Consider the following 18,479-nt stretch of genomic DNA (forward strand, 5'->3'; position numbering starts at 1 on the left):
CCTACGCCACATAAACCGCAGCGGTTCACGAAGGCAGCCCACCACCACCTCCTCAAGGGCAACTCGGGATGGGCAATGAATGTTGACCCCCCGGCATCCCGTGAAACAATAAAAAAAGTTCAGTAGCTCGAGTGGGATTTTACCCAACCTCACCGGGCCTTCCGTGGCAGAGGTGCGCTGTTGGCGGATCCGGCTGGTGTGAAGGGCTGGTAGGCTTCGCCCACTGTCTACCTCACCCTTGAAACGGCAAACCTGCAAAAAAGGTTACAAATGAAAAGAAAATCGCTTACCGTCACGAGTAGGCTTCAAATGAAGTTACTGTGAAAAGCCCCTAGTCGCCACATTCCGGTGCCTGTTCGGGGAGGCTGGTACGGGAATTGAACCCGCGCTGCTGGCCTGCTTTCAAAGCCAGCTCTTTAGTCCCGTGCTAAACCAGCCCCTTACACAAATACATTGAGATCACGTGACCAATGACCGTGTCTGTGACTCATTCATTTATTTACCGATTTTATTAACTAAATCTGGAGTCCCAGTTCACCACATGTGGCTAGCGGCTGATGTATTAGAACAAGCGCTGCCCTAGTCTAATTGTTTCTTAACCTTTCCACCTCAATGCAAGATGCCCCACACAGGGAACAAAATAAATGTTTGGACTGCAAGAGCAATTTTATCTCTCCGTGCAAATGGATTGTAAACGTTTCTGACAGTTTGCTGCATAATAAGAATTGGACGGATTGCTGATCATAACTTTGGGATAATGGAACTTCGTTCCCGCACTGTCTCAAATCGTTCCCTTCTTTGATTCCACAGGAATGGTTGACTAAATTTGGATACCTGCCTCCTCCAGATCCTGTTACTGGGCAACTTCAGACCGAAGAAGCATTAACAAAGGCCATTAAAGCCATGCAGAAATTTGGGGGCCTCGAAGTTAACGGAGTCATGGGTACGTGTTGTCTGTTTCACGAAACGTTTTTTTTTTAACTTGTGTTTCTCAAGCAGTATTTTTTACTCTGTCCAGTGCGACTCGCAGAATGATCTGCATTGTCCGAGATCAAGAATGGCTGGGAAAAAAAGAGAGATGTCGTCGAAGCTTTTCATCTTGCACTTATCAGGACAGGCTCACAAGGATACCAAATCTCAAGGGAACAGCAATTCGTACTGCATAAAAAAGGGGGCACTGATTGGTTGGCAAGTGAACTCTGATTGGTGGAGGTATTGCCACGGAGAACGCTCAAGAGTATTGATCGGCAGAGGGATCTGGATGTACGGGTTCACAGGTCACTGAAAGTGGCAGTGCAGGTGGAGAGAAGGTAGTCAAGAAGGCAGACGGCATGCTTGCCTTCATTGGCTGGGGAACTGAGTTTAAAAATTGGCAAGTCATGTTGCAGCTGTGTATAACTTTAGTTAGGCCACACTTGTAATATTGTGTTCAATTCTGGTCGCCACACTACCGGAAGGATGTGGAGGATTTGGAGAGGGTGCAGAAGAGATTTACCAGGATGTTGCCTGGTATGGAGGGCATTCGCTATGAGGAGAGGTTGGAGAAACTCGGTTTGTTCTCACTGGGACAACAGAGGTTGAGAGGTGACCCGATAGAAGGCTACAAAATTATGAGCGGCATTGACCGAGTGGATAGCCAGAAGCTTTTTGCCAGGGGGCATAGGTTTAAGGTGCGAGGGTCAAGGTTTAGAGGAGATGTACGAGGCAGGATTTTTACTCAGAGGGGTGGTAGGAGCCTGGCGCTCGCTGCCGGAGGAGGAAGTGGAACCAGATACGATAGTGACGTTTAAGGGGCATCTTGACAAATACATGAATAGGATGGGAATAGAGAGATGTGGTCCCCGAAAGGGTAGCGGATTTTAGTTCAGATGGGCAGCATGGTCGGCGCAGGCTTGGAGGGCTGAAGGGCCTGTTCCTGTGCTGTACTTTGCTTTGTTCTTTGCTCTTTGTTCTTGAATGCATTAGCGAACAGTTAACTGCCAAGCTTTTTTAAAATTCAAGCCAGGCAACTGGATACTGATTAGTCAGGACACAGCCCTGGGGAGTGAAGCAGGGAACCGCTGTCCCCCAGGTTTAGTTGAAAATGCATTCACTTCCTGGCTTCCTGCTGGAGGCAGAATCTGCACCAACATTCAAGGTTAGCTTGGAGAGGTGAATAGAGGCAAAGCGGCCAAGGAGTTAAGGGATTAGGATGTGTAAACTCTGTTAAACCACATGTGAACAGTACTGGCACCATATTATAGAAAGGATGTAGAGCCAGGGAAAGATGAAAAGGATTTAAAAGGATGACATCGGGACAGAAAAATGACAAAGCAGCTGGCTTTCGTGCAAAGAGTAGGCGTGAATGTGGAAATGGTTAAAGTGATTATTATAGACGTCCACATCCTGTGAAACTATTTAAATTCTCCAGCTGCCATGGTCCCTGTCTATTATCCCCTGGTTAAAATGCCCTTGGCGATCCTGCCCACGATCCCGGCAGCTGCCCCGCGCCAACTCAATCCCGGGAGCAGCGTTAATTGTTTTAAGGGCAGACATCTGCTCCTTTCTTGGAGGGGGGTCCCGCCTTAGAGAGCTGCCGGCCAATCAGATGGGTAATCCCTGCAGCGCCAGCCGGGAGTGGTGGTCACTGCTGGGATTACCGAGCAGAGCAGAAACCAGACCATTTTAAATACTCTTTGGAGCTAGTAATAGGCGCGATGTACTGGAGCGGCAGTGCGGCTCCCAGGAGTGTCCCACCAGAGTCTCTCCTCAACGGCCACTATTGCTCCCGGGCGACCTCGCGACTCCGAATGATCATCCCACGACCCCCGTTGGGAACCCTTAGGTTAGAATGTTGATCTCGCTACCTCAAGCTTCCACAAGGAAACTAGATAAGTGCATGAGAGAAAAGGGGCTGGACAGATATGTTGAAAGGCTGAGATCCAGCAGATGGAATGGGAGGAGGCTCATGTGGAGGGATGGAGTTTAAGACTAGGGAGGTTATGTTGCAATTGTATAAGTTGTTAGTGCGGCCACACCTGGAGTACTGTGTTCAGTTTTGGTCCCCTTACTTGAGAAAGGACGTACTGGCGCTGGAGGGTGTGCAGAGGAGATTCACTAGGTTAATCCCAGAGCTGAAGGGGTTGGATTATGAGGAGAGGTTGAGTAGACTGGGACTGTACTTGTTGGAATTTAGAAGGATGAGGGGGGATCTTATAGAAATATTTAAAATTATGAAGGGAATAGATAGGATAGATGCGGGCAGGTTGTTTCCACTGGCGGGTGACAGCAGAACTAGGGGACATAGCCTCAAAATAAGGGGAAGTAGATTTAGGACTGAGTTTAGGAGGAACTTCTTCACCCAAAGGGTTGTGAATCTATGGAATTCCTTGCCCAGTGAAGCAGTTGAGGCTCCTTCATTACATGTTTTTAAGGTAAAGATAGATAGTTTTTTGAAGAATAAAGGGATTAAGGGTTATGGTGTTCGGGCCGGAAAGTGGAGCTGAGTCCACAAAAGATCAGCCATGATCTAATTGAATGGCGGAGCAGGCTCGAGGGGCCAGATGGCCTACTCCTGCTCCTAGTTCTTATGTTCTTATGTTCTTATAAAGAGCAGCAAGCATGGATTAGTTGGGCCGAATGGCCTGTTTCTGTGCTATTTATTCTAAGATTCTGTCTTGTGAAGTTGGGAGTCATCACATTATTGATTTATAGAATCTAACAATGCAACATTTTTAAAAATCAGACCCTGCGATGCATCTGTATTCAGAGTATTTCAAATGATTCTCAGTCCCTTTTCATAGAATCAGAGAATTCCGGCAGTGCAGAAGGGGGCCATTCGGCCCATCGGGTCTGCACTGACCATCCTTTGCAGGATGATCTGCATTAGTTCCCAATTCTCTGTAGCAATGTTAACCATAGCCTGCCTTTTGGACAATGTTTTCCATCACTGCATCCATGTTTCATTATTGGTTACGCTTCAATAGACTTATAGAATCACAGGATCACAGAATAATACTGCACAGAAGAGGCCCTTTGGCCCATCAAGTCTGCATCGATGCATGAAAACCACCTGACCTGCTTACTTAGTCCCATTTGCCAGCACGTGGTGCATCGCCATGAATGTTAAGACATGCAATGTGCTCACCCAGGTACTTTTTAAAGGATGTGAGGCAGCCCGCCTCTACCCCCCTCCCAGACAGTACGTTCCAGATCGTCACCACCCTCTGGGTAAAAAAGAATTTCCCCAAATCCCCCCTGAACCTCCCGCCCCTCACCTTGAGCTCTGTCCCCTCGTAACCGACCCTTCAACTAAGGGGAACAGCTGCTCCCTATCCATCCTGTCCATGCCCCTCATGACCCTGTCCACCTCGATCAGGTCACCCCTCAGTCTTCTATGTTCCAGAGAAAACAACCCCAGCCTATCCACCCTCTCTTCATAACTGAAATGTTCCATCCCAGGAAACATCCTGGTGAATCAGTAAACAAAACCTTTGTGTTTTATGTTTCAAAAACTGTGCCTTGCCTTTATTTTGCCACCTTCTCTTCCCAGTCACCATTCACCTTCATTCCCCTATCTCTTTATTCCCATTTCCCCTTCCTTTCCTGCCATCCATTTTGTTCCGCACGCCAGCACAGTGGTTAGCACTGTTGCTTCACAGCTCCAGGGTCCCAGGTTCAATTCCGGCCTGGGTCACTGTCTCTGCGGAGTCTGCACGTTCTCCCCGTGTCTGCGTGGGCTTCCTCCGGGTGCTCCGGTTTCCTCTTACAGTCCAAAGACGTGCAGGTTAGGTGGATTGGCCGTGATAAATTGCCCTTAGTGTCCAAAATAAAAGGTTAGGTGGGGTTACTGGGTTACGGGGATAGGGTGAAGGTGGACGCTTACGTGGGGTGCTCTTTGTAAGGGCCGGTGCAGACTCGATGGGCTGAATGGCCTCCTTCTGCACTGTAAATTCTATGATCCTCCATCTCTATATAAAGCCTTGCAGCTCAGAGTCAGGCCATTCAGCCCATCAAACCTTTCTTGCCATCCTTCTCCCTTTCTATCAGTGGAAATATCCCGGGAGAAGCAGAGATCAAAACCTTTAGTGAAGGCTTTACGGAAGAAGGTTCGCTCACACCCTGTTCATTTATTTCGCCCCTGCATGAAAAAGCAAATACATTTGTTTGAGTTGCAGATCAAGCCACATTGACGCTAATGAAGACACCTCGTTGCTCACTGCCTGATCTCGTTAAACCAGAAATAAACAGAAGACGGAGATCTGCCCAACCTGGGACTAAATGGAATAAGAGAAATATATCCTGGAGGTAATCGTCAATCATTTAATTGCAGCCTCATATTTGACGTTATTAATGACTCGTGATAGGATGAAAGCTACTTCAGTTAATCTGATCTAAAATTTATTGGCAATAGCACTTTAGGAACAAGGCTTCTTGGTTGGGCAAATGTAATATTTTTAAGTGCTATAAATAATCTCATTCTCTTTTATTACCAATGACGCTTGTCCAGTTACTTGCTTGTTTTTCTGCCGCTGAATCAGATCTCTTTCTCCCTCTAAGTCATTCGGAAGCTGCAATTTAAAGTACCCTCCCCAGAGGTGGGTGTCAGCCGTTTGTGGGTTGTTTTTTGTTGTCTCCACACTTTGCCCAGATCCAGTTGTTGCCACCTGGAGATGGTCGATCTTTTTCGATTAGGATTCTGAGAGATGGTGAAGAATGTGTCGCTGCAAACGCTCCCCATAAGCAGCAATGATGAGCCCTTGAAACTCCGTAGCAGTCAAGGCTACGGGCCGAGTGCTGGAGAATGAGAGTGGGATGGATAGGAGCTTGATGGTTGGCCAAGACACGCTGGGCCGAAGGGCCTCCTTCTCTGCTGTAAGGCTCGACCACTCTGCAAAAACACTTGTTGCAGGGTACCCAACCGCAAAACAATGGCAATGGGAGTTTGTGCAGGAAACTTAAAGAAAGGGCAGTACGGGCGGCACGGTGGCACAGTGGTTAGCATTGCTGCCTACGGCGCTGAGGACCCGGGTTCGAATCCCGGCCCTGGGTCACTGTCTGTGAGGAGTTTGCACATTCTCCCCGTGTCTGCGTGGGTTTCACCCCCACAACCCAAAGATGTGCAGGTTAGGTGGATTGGCCATGCTAAATTGCCCCTTAATTGGGAAAAAAAAAAATGAATTGGATATTCTAAATTTATAAAAAAAAAGAAAGGGCGGTGGATAAATAAGAGTGTGTAGGGGTTAGAATATAAACATGTTAACATTAACGTGGGTAACATTGCATAAAATCAACCTTGGCTCAATGGATTGCAATCTTCTCTCAGCGTCATGGGCCGGATCAATTGGACACGATCAATTGCCCCTTAGTGTCCAAAGGTTAAATGAGTTAAATGGGTTACAGGGATAGAGCGGGGGAATAGACTAGGTGGGATGGTCTTTCAGAGGGTCAGTGCGGACTCGATGGTCCGAATGGCCTCCTTCTGCACGGTTGGGATTCTATGATAACGGCCAATCATTGAAAGGTGGCTGATGATGCCACAGAGATACCCAAGGACTGCAGCCAAGGAGAGATCCAATCACAGTCCTGCCTCCACAGGGATGATAATTGAGAGGACCACAGCCCCCCCCCCCCCCCCCTCCCCAAGATGAGGCCTCACTGCCTTTGATGGCTCACGGTGGGGGGGGGTCACTGCAACACTCTCCTGGATGCGTTTTCCTTAATCCTGCGCACTCCACAACCTTGCTCTGTCAGGACGGGAACCTATTGGAGGATGAAGACAGCGACGCTGCCCCAGAGGCAATCCTTCCGCGTGCCGGCGCCCCGGGGACTCTCTGCTATCGCCAGCTCCTCAGGCGAGGGTGACGTACCTTCACCACTGTGCACCAATATGCACATTGGAACTGAGGTCCCTGTACCTGCGCTGGGTGGATGGTGCAGAGGGAGGATGTAACGCAGGCGTATCTGGCAGCTAATCCTCCTGGGAGGTCGGAGAGGGAGTGTCCTCGGGTCCTTCTCGGGTCAGGAGGATGATCCGCCTGAGGGGAAAGAAATTCAGCCTTGAACATTGTGGCAGGTCAGGGCGTATGTCATCTGGTTGATTCTCAGGGTGGACTTCTGGCTGAACAAAGACTTCTGAATGGACGAGTAACGGGGATTAGTGGACTTCACATTCAGCCTTACAGCCGCTGCCTGACATCACTCAGACCCTCTCCTAACCCTTCCCCTGTCCCTGCCTCTTACCATGCCTAAAATCCCTGCCTTTCTCTGATTGGTGGACCTGGTCTCACCTTCTCTCCTCCGGCTGACTGCAGAGTAGAAGCTTAGGGACCCACGACCTGTCCGTCCTCATTCCTGCGCCTTGTGACACCGCTTCTCTTGTCAGGCCAAACATGCTTTTGTTAGTCTCCCCCTCAACATGTGGGAAAAGCCCAGCCTCCCCCCTGCCACTCCCAAACATGCTGCTTCACTTGCCCATTACATTGCCATCCCTCAAGGTACACTCTGCATTTTACACTGGTGAACACCAACAGACGGCGCCACCCAGGGTCCCAGGTGGCAGCACTTCTCACCCTGGCAGAGAACAGACGCTCATTGAACTTTTTCCTAGACTGGATCCAGGTGCTATGTCTGAGATCATGCCTGCTGTCCAGGCCAGTCACCTCCATCCAGGGGCTTGCCACCTCCATCCAGTGACCTGCCACCTCATCCAGCCCTGCCACCTCCATCCAGGGGCCTACCACCTCCATCCAGCCCTGCCACCTCCATCCAGGCCTGCCATCTCCATCCAGGAGCCTGCCATCTCCATCCAGGAGCCTGCCACCTCCATCCAGCCCTGCCACCTCCATCCAGGCCTGCCACCTCCATCCAGGAGCCTGCCACCTCCATCCAGGAGCCTGCCACCTCCATCCAGGCCTGCCATCTCCATCCAGAGGCCTGCCACCTCCATTCAAGGGTCTGCCATCTCCATCCAGGAGCCTGCCACCTCCATCCAGGAGCCTGCCACCTCCATCCAGGACTGCCACCTCTATCCAGGCCTGCCACCTCCATCCAGACCAGCCATCTCCATCCAGGACTGCCATCTCCATCCAGGCCTGCCACCTCCATCCAGGCCTGCCACCTCCATCCAGGCCTGCCACCTCCATCCAGGGGCCTGCCACCACCATCTAGCCCTGTCACCTCCATCCAGCCCTGCCACCTCCATCCAGCCCTGTCACCTCCATCCAGCCCTGCCATCTCCATCCAGCCCTGTCACCTCCATCCAGGGGCCTGCCACCTCCATCCAGGCCTGCACCTCCATCCAGGCCTACCACCTCCATCCAGACCAGCCATCTCCATCCAGCCCTGCCACCTCCATCTGGGCCTGCCACCTCCATCCAGCCCTGCCACCTCCATCTGGGCCTGCCACCTCCATCCAGCCCTGCCACCTCCATCGAGGCCTACCACCTCCATCCAGACCAGCCATCTCCATCCAGCCCTGCCACCTCCATCCAGACCGGACATCTCCATCCAGCCCTGCCACCTCCATCTGGGCCTGCCACCTCCATCCAGGCCTGCCACCTCCATCCAGGGGCCTGCCACCTCCATCCAGCCCTGCCACCTCCATCTGGGCCTGCACATCCATCCAGGGGCCTGCCATCATCATCCAGGGGCCTGCCACCTCCACCCAGGCCTGCCATCTCCATCCAGCCCTGCCACCTCCATCCAGGGGCCTGCCACCTCCATCCAGACCAGCCATCTCCATCCAGGCCTACCATCTCCATCCAGGCCTACCACCTCCATCCAGGCCTGCCACCTTACTCCAGACCAGCCATCTCCATCCAGGCCTGCCACCTCCATCCAGGGGCCTGCCACCTCCATCTGGGCCTGCCACCTCCATCCAGGGGCCTGCCACCTCCATCTGGGCCTGCCATCTCCGTCCAGGGCCTACCACCTGCCACCTCCATCCAGGGGCCTGCCACCTCCATCCAGGCCTGTAACCTCCATCCAGGCCTGCCACCTTCATCCAGGCCTGTAACCTCCATCCAGGCCTGCCACCTCCATCCAGGCCTGCCACGTCATCCAGGGGCCTGCCACCTCCATCCAGGGGCCTGCCACCTCCATCCAGGGGCCTGCCACCTCCATCCAGGCCTACCACCTCCATCCAGGCCTTCCACCTCCATCCAGGGGCCTGCCACCTCCATCCAGGGGCCTGTCATCTCCATCCAGGCCTGCCACCTCCATCCAGGGGTCTGCCACCGCATCCAGGGGCCTGCCACCTCCATCCAGGCCTATCACCTCCATCCAGCCCTGCCATCTCCGTCCAGGGGCCTGCCACCTCCATCCAGGGGCCTGTCACCTCCATCCAGGCCTGCAACCTCCATCCATGCTTGCCACCTCCATCCAGGGGTCTGCCACCTCATCCAGGGGCCTGCCACCTCCATCCAGGCCTATCACCTCCATCCAGCCCTGCCATCTCCGTCCAGGGGCCTGCCACCTCCATCCAGGCCTGCAACCTCCATCCAGGGGTCTGCCACCTCCATCCAGGCCTGCAACCTCCACCCACGCTTGCCACCTCCCTCCAGGGGCCTCCCACCTCCATCCAGGCCTATCACCTCCATCCAGGCCTATCACCTCCATCCAGGCCTATCACCTCCATCCAGGCCTGCCACCTCCATCCAGGGGCCTCCCACCTCCATCCAGGCCTGCCACCTCCATCCAGGGGCCTCCCACCTCCATCCAGGCCTGCCACCTCCATCCAGGGGCCTACCGCCTCCACCCAGCCCTGCCACCTCCATCCAGCCCTGCCACCTCCATCCAGGCCTGCCACCTCCATCCAGGCCTCCTTTATCACGTGCGGTGTCTTCCCCTCACCGTCCCGTGGCAGCAAGACGATTGTGCCTGGCGATGACCACTCCCAGCGAAGCCTGCAGGCCCTCGTTTGAAAGGCAGGGGGCAGGCTGGCTCTGGGCATTCCTATCCCGCCTGGCATGAGCTCTGGTGCGGGTGACATACTGTGGACAGTGACAGCACAATAATTGGGGCGATAAGTCAAACAATTAGATTGTTAAGGCGTCTCCCTGAGGCTCTCGAACGCAGAGCCAGCCATCGGGGAGCTCCATGTCTCTCACCAGCCTGCACCTTCCCTGATCCCAGCACCGCTGATAGAAATTGGCTGTCTAGTTAGCTATAGATTATATAGGTCAAAGGTTTAATTGAGAATTCATTAAGAGTAATTAACTAAATCATATTAACCATGAGAATGAGGACAGCCGAATAGCTGGGAACATTTTGCAAATTGCTTGAGATTTGCTGGAGACTGACGGAACAGTGACGTCAGCTGGCTGAAAGAACGGGCACTTCCGTTTCTATGGAAACAACCAGTCTAGAGAGATACTTCCTGAGAAAAAAATGTATTTCTCCAATAATGTCGAGATGTATTTGTGGATGAGTTGGAAATTGGCAGGCGATGGTCTGGGAAATTCGCACCAACTTATTTAAAGGCATATCTCTCTCCAAATTGACACAGAGACACTTTGGTCGAATTGAGTGAATTATAAATTAGGTAAAACCAATCACAGATGAAAAGAAGGCAAGAATTTAAGATAATAATCGCCTTAAAAATCACTTGTCGGGATGGGAAAATCCATTCCGGACTCAATTTATCACTTTCTGAAACCGATTTCTTTCCTGCTTGCTTTTGCTAAATAACCATTTTTCTTTTGTTTAAATCAATCCGTAATTTTATACTGTGTATCATGATTCGATAGACAGGCTGTTTAGCACAGGGCTAAATTGCTGGCTTTGAAAGCAGACCAGGGCAGGCCAAAACGCGGGTTCAATCCCCGTACCGGCCTCCCCAAACAGGCGCTGGAATGTGGCGACTAGGGGCTTTTCACAGTAACTTCATTTGAAGCCTACTCATGACAATAAGCAATTTTCATTTTCATTTCATTTGAAGAATTACCACGATTTGTATTTTAAATTCAACCACTGTATTCTCTAAAGGCAATCAATCTGACCGTATTGTAACCAAGAGTTTACCAGTGGACACAATAGCTGACAATAAAGTTCAACAAAACTTTGCCAAAGAGCACAGGCTGAATCTCTGTTATTTGGGAACTAAGAAGGGATAACTCATATCCAAGGTCACGAATAGACACAGAGATCCATCAACCTCCCTCCTCCGCCAGCACCCTCCCTGGTCCCAGCACCCGCCCTCCTCCGCCAGCACCCTCCCTGGTCCCAGCACCCGGCCTCCTCTTGCCAGCATCCTCCCTGGTCCCAGCACCCGGCCTCCTCTTGCCAGCATCCTCTCTGGTCCCAGCACCCGGCCTCCTCCGCCAGCACCCTCCCTGGTCCCAGCACCCGCCCTCCTCTTGCCAGCATCCTCCCTGGTCCCAGCACCCACCCTCCTCCGCCAGCACCCTCCCTGGTCCCAGCACCCGCCCTCCTCCGCCAGCACCCTCCCTGGTCCCAGCACCCGCACTCCTCTCGCCTGCACCCTCCCTGGTCCCAGCACCCGCCCTCCTCCGCCAGCACCCTCCCTGGTCCCAGCACCCGTCCTCCTCTCGCCAGCACCCTCCCTGGTCCCAGCACCCGCCCTCCTCCGCCAGCACCCTCCCTGGTCCCAGCACCCGCACTCCTCTCGCCAGCACCCTCCCTGGTCCCAGCACCCGCCCTCCTCCGCCAGCACCCTCCCTGGTCCCAGCACCCTCCCTGGTCCCAGCACCCTCCCTGGTCCCAGCACCCGCCCTCTTCCCACCAGCAGCTCTGAGGCCCACACGATGGGCCGAAGGGCCTCTTTCGGTGCTGTTAATACTCTGCGACTCTATGACTCAGTGTCATGGGTGGCACTGCCAGGGTGCCTGAGTGGCACTTCCAGGGTGCCCAGGTGGCACTGCCAGGGTGCCCGGGTGGCACTGCCAGGGTGCCTGGGTGGCAGTGCCATGGTGCCCAGGTGGCAGTGCCAGGGTGCCTGGGTGGCATTGCCAGGGTGCCCAGGTGGCACTGCCAGGATGCCCGGGTGGCATTGCCAGGTTGCCCGGGTGGCAATGCCAGGGTGCCCAGGTGGCATTGCCAGGTTGCCCAGGTGGCAATGCCAGGGTGCCCAGGTGGCACTGCCAGGGTGTCTGGGTGGCAGTGCCAGGGTGCCCGGGTGGCACTGCCAGGATTCCCGGGTGGCAATGCCAGGGTGCCCAGGTGGCACTGCCAGGGTGCCCAGGTGGCACTGCCAGGGTGTCTGGGTGGCAGTGCCAGGGTGCCCGGGTGGCACTGCCAGGATTCCCGGGTGGCAATGCCAGGGTGCCCAGGTGGCACTGCCAGGGTGCCCAGGTGGCACTGCCAGGGTGTCTGGGTGGCAGTGCCAGGGTGCCCGGGTGGCACTGCCAGGATTCCCGGGTGGCAATGCCAGGGTGCCCAGGTGGCACTGCCAGGGTGCCCAGGTGGCACTGCCAGGGTGCCCGGGTGGCACTGCCAGGATGCCCGGGTGGCACTGCCAGGGTGCCCAGGTGGCAGTGCCAGGGTGCCCGGGTGGCAATGCCAGGATTCCCGGGTGGCACTGCCAGGGTGCCCAGGTGGCACTGCCAGGGTGCCCAGGTGGCACTGCCAGGGTGCCAGCCCTGCAGTGTAAAGGCTCCCAGGTCCCAGGGGGAGTGCTTGGGCACTACCCGGTCCTGTCCCCGACCACCCGGGCCACTCTAAAGACCTGCAAGACCATCCGAGGTCCACATTTGAGTCGACCAGCACTAAACGGCACACTGGTCAAAGAGGTAGGCTCTGAAGAGCGCCTTCAAGGAAGAGAGAGGAGTTTAGAGAGGGAATGTCAGGGCCCAGGCAGCGGAAGGCATGGGCACTAATGGTGGAGCGATGGGAATCAGGGGATTCACAAGTGGCTGGAATTAGTGGAGCGCGGAGACCTCAGGAGGTCCTCGGGCAGGGGGAAGAGGATGCAGTGATGCATGCAAGGGACAATTACATAAACTACTCTCGCAGCACAGTGGGCAGCATGGTGGCATAATGGTTAGCACTGACGCCTCACAGCGCCAAGGACCTGAGTTCAATACCGCCTCGGTTGACTGCGTGGGTTTCTTCCGGCTGCTCCGGTTTCCTCCCACACAAGATGTACCGGTTAGGTGGATTGGCCATGCTAAATTGCCCCTTAGTGTCCAGGGCTGTGCAGGTTAGGTTACGGGGTCATGGGGGTAAGGAGGGGTTATTGGGTGAGTGACTATGGGTAGTGTGCTCGCAATGGGCCAAATGGCCTCCTTCTGTACTGTACGGGTTCTAATCCAACATAATGGCACTCAAATCAAATTTTAGCTGCCGTCGACATGAGCTTTAGTTGAAGGGTAGAGGGAGTCTGCAATTCGCTGCCCGAGTTGGTGGTGGAGGCAGAGGCCCTAAACTCTTTTAAAACGTACCTGGATCTGCACCTTAAGTGCTGTAAGATACAGGGCTATGGACCGGGTGCAGGAAGGTGGGATTAGAAAGGGCACCTGGGTGTCCTTGGGCTGGCATGGACAAGATGGGCCGAATAGCCTCCTTCTGTGTTGTAACTTGTCCATGGTTCTATGATTCCAATTGCTAGTTGGCAGAATATGGGAATATTTGGAAACCCCAAAAGCAAGAGGATCATTATTGAATGTGCGTTTTGAGATCAGGGTGTTGGGCCTACATCGTGTTAGGATATTCTTCGAGCCACTACTGACCACTCCGAAGAGCAAGATGCATCAATCTTCACTACACTAAACACTGATGAATGATTGCTTCAAAACAAACAAGGGATTGTCCTTTAGCTATCTGCCGTTTTATTTACTGATAAAGCTTTCAGCAGTGACATCAGGAGCCCACGCACTTTAGTGAATGTCAAGATGCTCGAGGTAACTGGCAGCGGATTCTTCTTCAAAGGGGCTGAGAAGATGTTTATTCTGACCTGGATTTTAAGCCACGTTTAGTGTTGTCGGAAGAGGAGGAGGCTGTCTAACCCCCCATGCCTGGTGACTGCCATTCAATTCTAACATGCCTGATCTGTAACTCAAATCTGTTTACCCACCTTTTTTTTTTCCCCTATCCCTTGCTCTCCCCACCCAGTAAGCAGTTACCCATCAATCAAACAAATTGACTCCCAGGCTCAGCAGAGTTTTGAGGGGGCATGTTCCAAATTTCCCGTGACCCTTTTTAAAACATAGGACATAGAAAAATACAGCACAAAACAAGCCCTTCGGCCCACGATGTTGTGTCGGAACTTTTGTCCGAGATTAAGAACAAATTAATCTATACCCCATCATTCTACCGTAATCCATGTACCTATCCAATAGCCGCTTGAAGGTCCCTAATGTTTCCGACTCAACTACTTCCACAGGCAGTGCATTCCATGCCCCCACTACTCTCTGGGTAAAGAACCTACCTCTGACATCCCCCCTATATCTTCCACCATTCACCTTAAATTTATGTCCCCTTGTAATGATTTGTTCCACCCGGGGGAAAATTCTCTGACTGTCTACTCTATCTATTCCCCTGATCACCTTATAAACCTCTATCAAGTCGTCCCTCATCCTTCTCCGTTCTAATGAGAAAAGGCCTAGCACCCTCAACCTTTCCTCGTAAGTCCTACTCTCCATTCCAGGCAACATCCTGGTAAATCTCTTTTGCACCTTTTTCCAAAGCTTCCACATCCTTCCTAAAATGAGGCGACCAGAACTGCACACAGTACTCCAAATGTGGCCGTACCAAGGTTTTGTACAGCTGCATCATCACCTCACGGCTCTTAAATTCAATCCCTCTGCTAATGAACGCTAGCACACCATAGGCCTTCTTCACAGCTCTATCCACTTGAGTGGCAACTTTCAAAGATCTATGAACATAGACCCCAAGGTCTCTCTGCTCCTTTACATTGCCAAGAACCCTACCGTTAACTCTATATTCCGCATTCGTATTTGTCCTTCCAAAATGGACAACCTCACACTTTTCAGGGTTAAACTCCATCTGCCACTTCTCAACCCAGCTCTGCATCCTATCTATGTCTCTTTGCAGCCGACAACAGCCCTCCTCACTATCCACAACTCCACCAATCTTCGTACCGTCTGCAAATTTACTGACCCACCCTTCAATTCCCTCATCCAAGTCATTAATGAAAATCACAAACAGCAGAGGACCCAGAACTGATCCCTGCGAAACACCACTGGTAACTGGGCTCCAGGCTGAATATTTGCCATCCACCACCACTCTTTGACTTCTATTGGTTAGCCAGTTTGTTATCCAACTGGCCAAATTCCCCACTATCCCATGCCTCCTTACTTTCTGCATAAGCCTACCATGGGGAACCTTATCAAATGCCTTACTAAAATCCATGTACACTGCATCCACTGCTTTACCTTCATCCACATGCTTGGTCACCTCCTCAAAGACTTGTGAGGCAAGAGGGCAGCACGGTAGCATTGTGGATAGCACAAACGCTTCACAGCTCCAGGGTCCCAGGTTCGATTCCGGCTTGGGTCACTGTCTGTGCGGAGTCTGCACATCCTCCCCGTGTGTGCGTGGGTTTCCTCCGGGTGCTCCGGTTTCCCCCCACAGTCCAAAGATGTGCAGGTTAGGTGGATTGGCCATGATAAATTGCCCTTAGTGTCCAAAATTGCCCTTAGTGTTGGGTGGGGTTGCTGGGTTATGGGGATAGGGTGGAGATGTTGACCTCGGGTGGGGTGCTCTTTCCAGGAGCCGGTGCAGACTCGATGGGCCGAGTGGCCTCCTTCAGCACTGTAAATTCTATGAAAGACCTATCCTTCACAAATGAGGATGAGGTTTGTGTGAGGATTTGCTTCCTGACATCACCCCCTGTCTGCAATTTTACACCAGAGGTGACAATTTCTGTGACTGGTTCAAACATGTTTCCCTCTCATTTACCCTAGCAGAGGAACATCCTCCCCTTGCTCTACTTTACGCTGCAAAGCAGCTCAATTAAAGGAAACGCAAAGGGAAATATTTCTGGCAGGGCCACTCGGGCCCTGAATCATAATGGCCGACGTGCTCTCGAGGGCCGGGAACCCGCCGGTGGTTCAGCCTCCGGGACTTTGCACAACCATCACACAATTGGTGAAAGTGCCAAGGGTCACCTGAGGAAACTGTTTTATAGAATTATAGAATTTACAGTGCAGAAGGAGGCCATTCGGCCCATCGAGTCTGCACCAGCTCTTGGAAAGAGCACCCTACCCAAGGTCAACACCTCCCCCTATCCCAATAACCCAGTAACCCCACCCAACACTAAGGGCAATTTTGGACACGAAGGGCAATTTATCATGGCCAATCCACCTAACCCGCACATCTTTGGACTGTGGGAGGAAACCGGAGCACCCGGAGGAAACCCACGCACACACGGGGAGGATGTGCAGACTCTGCACAGAAATGAAAATCGCTTATTGTCACGAGTAGGCTTCAATTAAGTTACTGTGAAAAGCCCCTAGTCGCCACATTCCGGCGCCTGTTCGGGGAGGCTGTTACAGGAATCGAACCGTGCTGCTGGCCTGCTTGGTCTGCTTTCAAAGCCAGCGATTTAGCCCTGTGCTAAACAGCCCCAACATTGTGATCCAGTCCGTGATCACAATCAGGAGGGTCCTACCTGTGGGAGTGTGGGGCGGGGGGGTGGGGGGGGGGGGGGGGGGGAGGCCGATTCCAAACGGAAATTGGAAAAAAACAACCAAAGGGGAAAGATCTAGCAGAGTGCAGGGAAAAGAAGGAGGAAATGGCATTCGGTGGCGAGAGCCAGCACCGATACGCCAGGCCGAATGGACTTGTCCGGTGCTGTAGCGGTTCTGTGATTTTCTGCGTGTGTGGCCAAGGGCAGGCAACTGAAGCACAGATTTGTTGCCGAACACAATCTCTCCTCACCTGATGCCCAGACTTGTATCTCTCTTCTCTCATTTTCACTGACAACGGGAGTGATAATCATTCCCGCAGATCAACAGCGTCAGGACAGAACACAAAACCTCAGAGATTGCCCTGTCGCCGATTGGCTAACTCTACACCAGAATGGGACAAGACCCATGTCCTCCTCCCAGCCTGAATGGATCTTTTGTTCAACGAGAATCATACAGCACAGAAGGAGGCCATTCGGCTCACCGTGGTCGTGCTAGCTCGTTGAAAGAGAGATCCAGTTAGGCCCACTCTCTGCTCTCTCTCCCGTGACCCTGCAAACGTCTACTTTCCCAGGATTTATCCAGCGCCATTTGGAAAGTTCCTCTTGAACCTGCTTCCACCGCCCTTTGGCGCAGCACCTTCCACCCTCCAACGACTCGTGGCATCAAAAACAACTTCCTCATCTCCCCACTCCGGCTCTTTTGTGAATGCTCTTCAGCCTGTGTTCCCCTGGTTACTGCCGCCCCCTCTCAGGGGAGCCGGTTTCTCCTTTTGTACCCTCACAATTCTGAACGCCTCTATTAGAACTCCCCTTAACCACCTCTGCTGTAAGAACAACTACTCCAGTTTCTCCCGTCTCCCCACATGACTGAGAATAAACTGGGATTGTTCTCCCTACAGAGACGGAGGCTGAGGGGGTGACCTGATAGAAGTTTATAAAATTATTAGGGGTATAGATCGGGTGAACAGTTGGCTTTTTCCCTGGGCGGAAATTGTTGTGTTATGTACTCTGGGATAACACAGGCTGCAACTGGATGCAGCTTTAACCAAAAGATACTCCAGACCTTGAAGTTAGTTCAATCTGATTTATTGAACCAGTAGCACAGTTAGCACAGTTCTCTGTGAGTTCGACTCTCTGCTAACCTAAGTGTGGTTACTCTGACTGAACCAGACTAGCTCTTAGCCACGTGCTGGAGGTGTGATACTGTACATACACCCTGACTCACTCTGTAGATGTTCATCAGTGGAAAGAGGTGGAGTGTGAATGCCTCGTGCCTTTTACAGTGAGATACCACCCCTGAGTGTCCTGCCTGCTCATTGGTCATGTCCTGTTCTCTGTGTTCTTTAGCTGCCTGTCTGCATATCATGATGGAAATGACAATTACAAGGGGGCACAATTTCAAGGTGAGGGGGGAATGGTTCAGTGGAGATGTGCGGGGGAAGTTTTTACCCAGAGGGTGGTGGTGGCCTGGAATGCACTGCCAAGTGAGGTGGTTGAGGCAGATAAGTTAGCGACCTTTAAAACTTATCTAGATAGACACATGAACAGAGGGGGTATAGAAGGATACAGGCAGTTTGGTCAAGATAGGACACGTGATCAGCGCAGGCTTGGAGGGCCGAAGGGCTTGTTCCTGTGCTGCATTGTTCTCTGTTCTTTGTCCTTTGACCCCCATCTTGGATAAATCTCCTCTTTGCCCTCTCCGAGGCTCCTCACTCAACGGGAAAAATTGGGACAGAAATCCATGGCTGCTTTTTGAAATAAATGTTATTAATTAATATGATGTGGGGCCAGTCGCCGTACGCAGTGATGAATGGTCAGTGTTGGCCTGTCTGCCTTCTGACAAAGCAGCCGTTGAATAAGTCATCGACATGTTAATCTCAATGCAAATGCC

The 18,479-nt window shown here is 52.6% G+C and overlaps 1 protein-coding gene across 2 annotated transcripts in view; it reads left to right on the plus strand.

Moving 5' to 3' along the window:
- The window catches only part of mmp17a (matrix metallopeptidase 17a), a 134,629-nt gene that overhangs the window by 58,935 nt on the left and 57,215 nt on the right, over positions 1-18,479 (plus strand). For both annotated transcript variants that reach the window (XM_038803438.1, XM_038803355.1), the window contains exons 2-3: positions 811-943; positions 5,157-5,286. In XM_038803438.1, coding sequence (XP_038659366.1) covers positions 904-943; positions 5,157-5,286 — 170 coding nt within the window. In that variant the 5' untranslated portion in view covers positions 811-903. The remainder of the gene's footprint in view (positions 1-810; positions 944-5,156; positions 5,287-18,479) is intronic.

The sequence above is a fragment of the Scyliorhinus canicula genome, chromosome 1, assembly GCF_902713615.1.
Source record: "Scyliorhinus canicula chromosome 1, sScyCan1.1, whole genome shotgun sequence".
NCBI classification, from domain to species: Eukaryota; Metazoa; Chordata; class Chondrichthyes; order Carcharhiniformes; family Scyliorhinidae; genus Scyliorhinus; species Scyliorhinus canicula.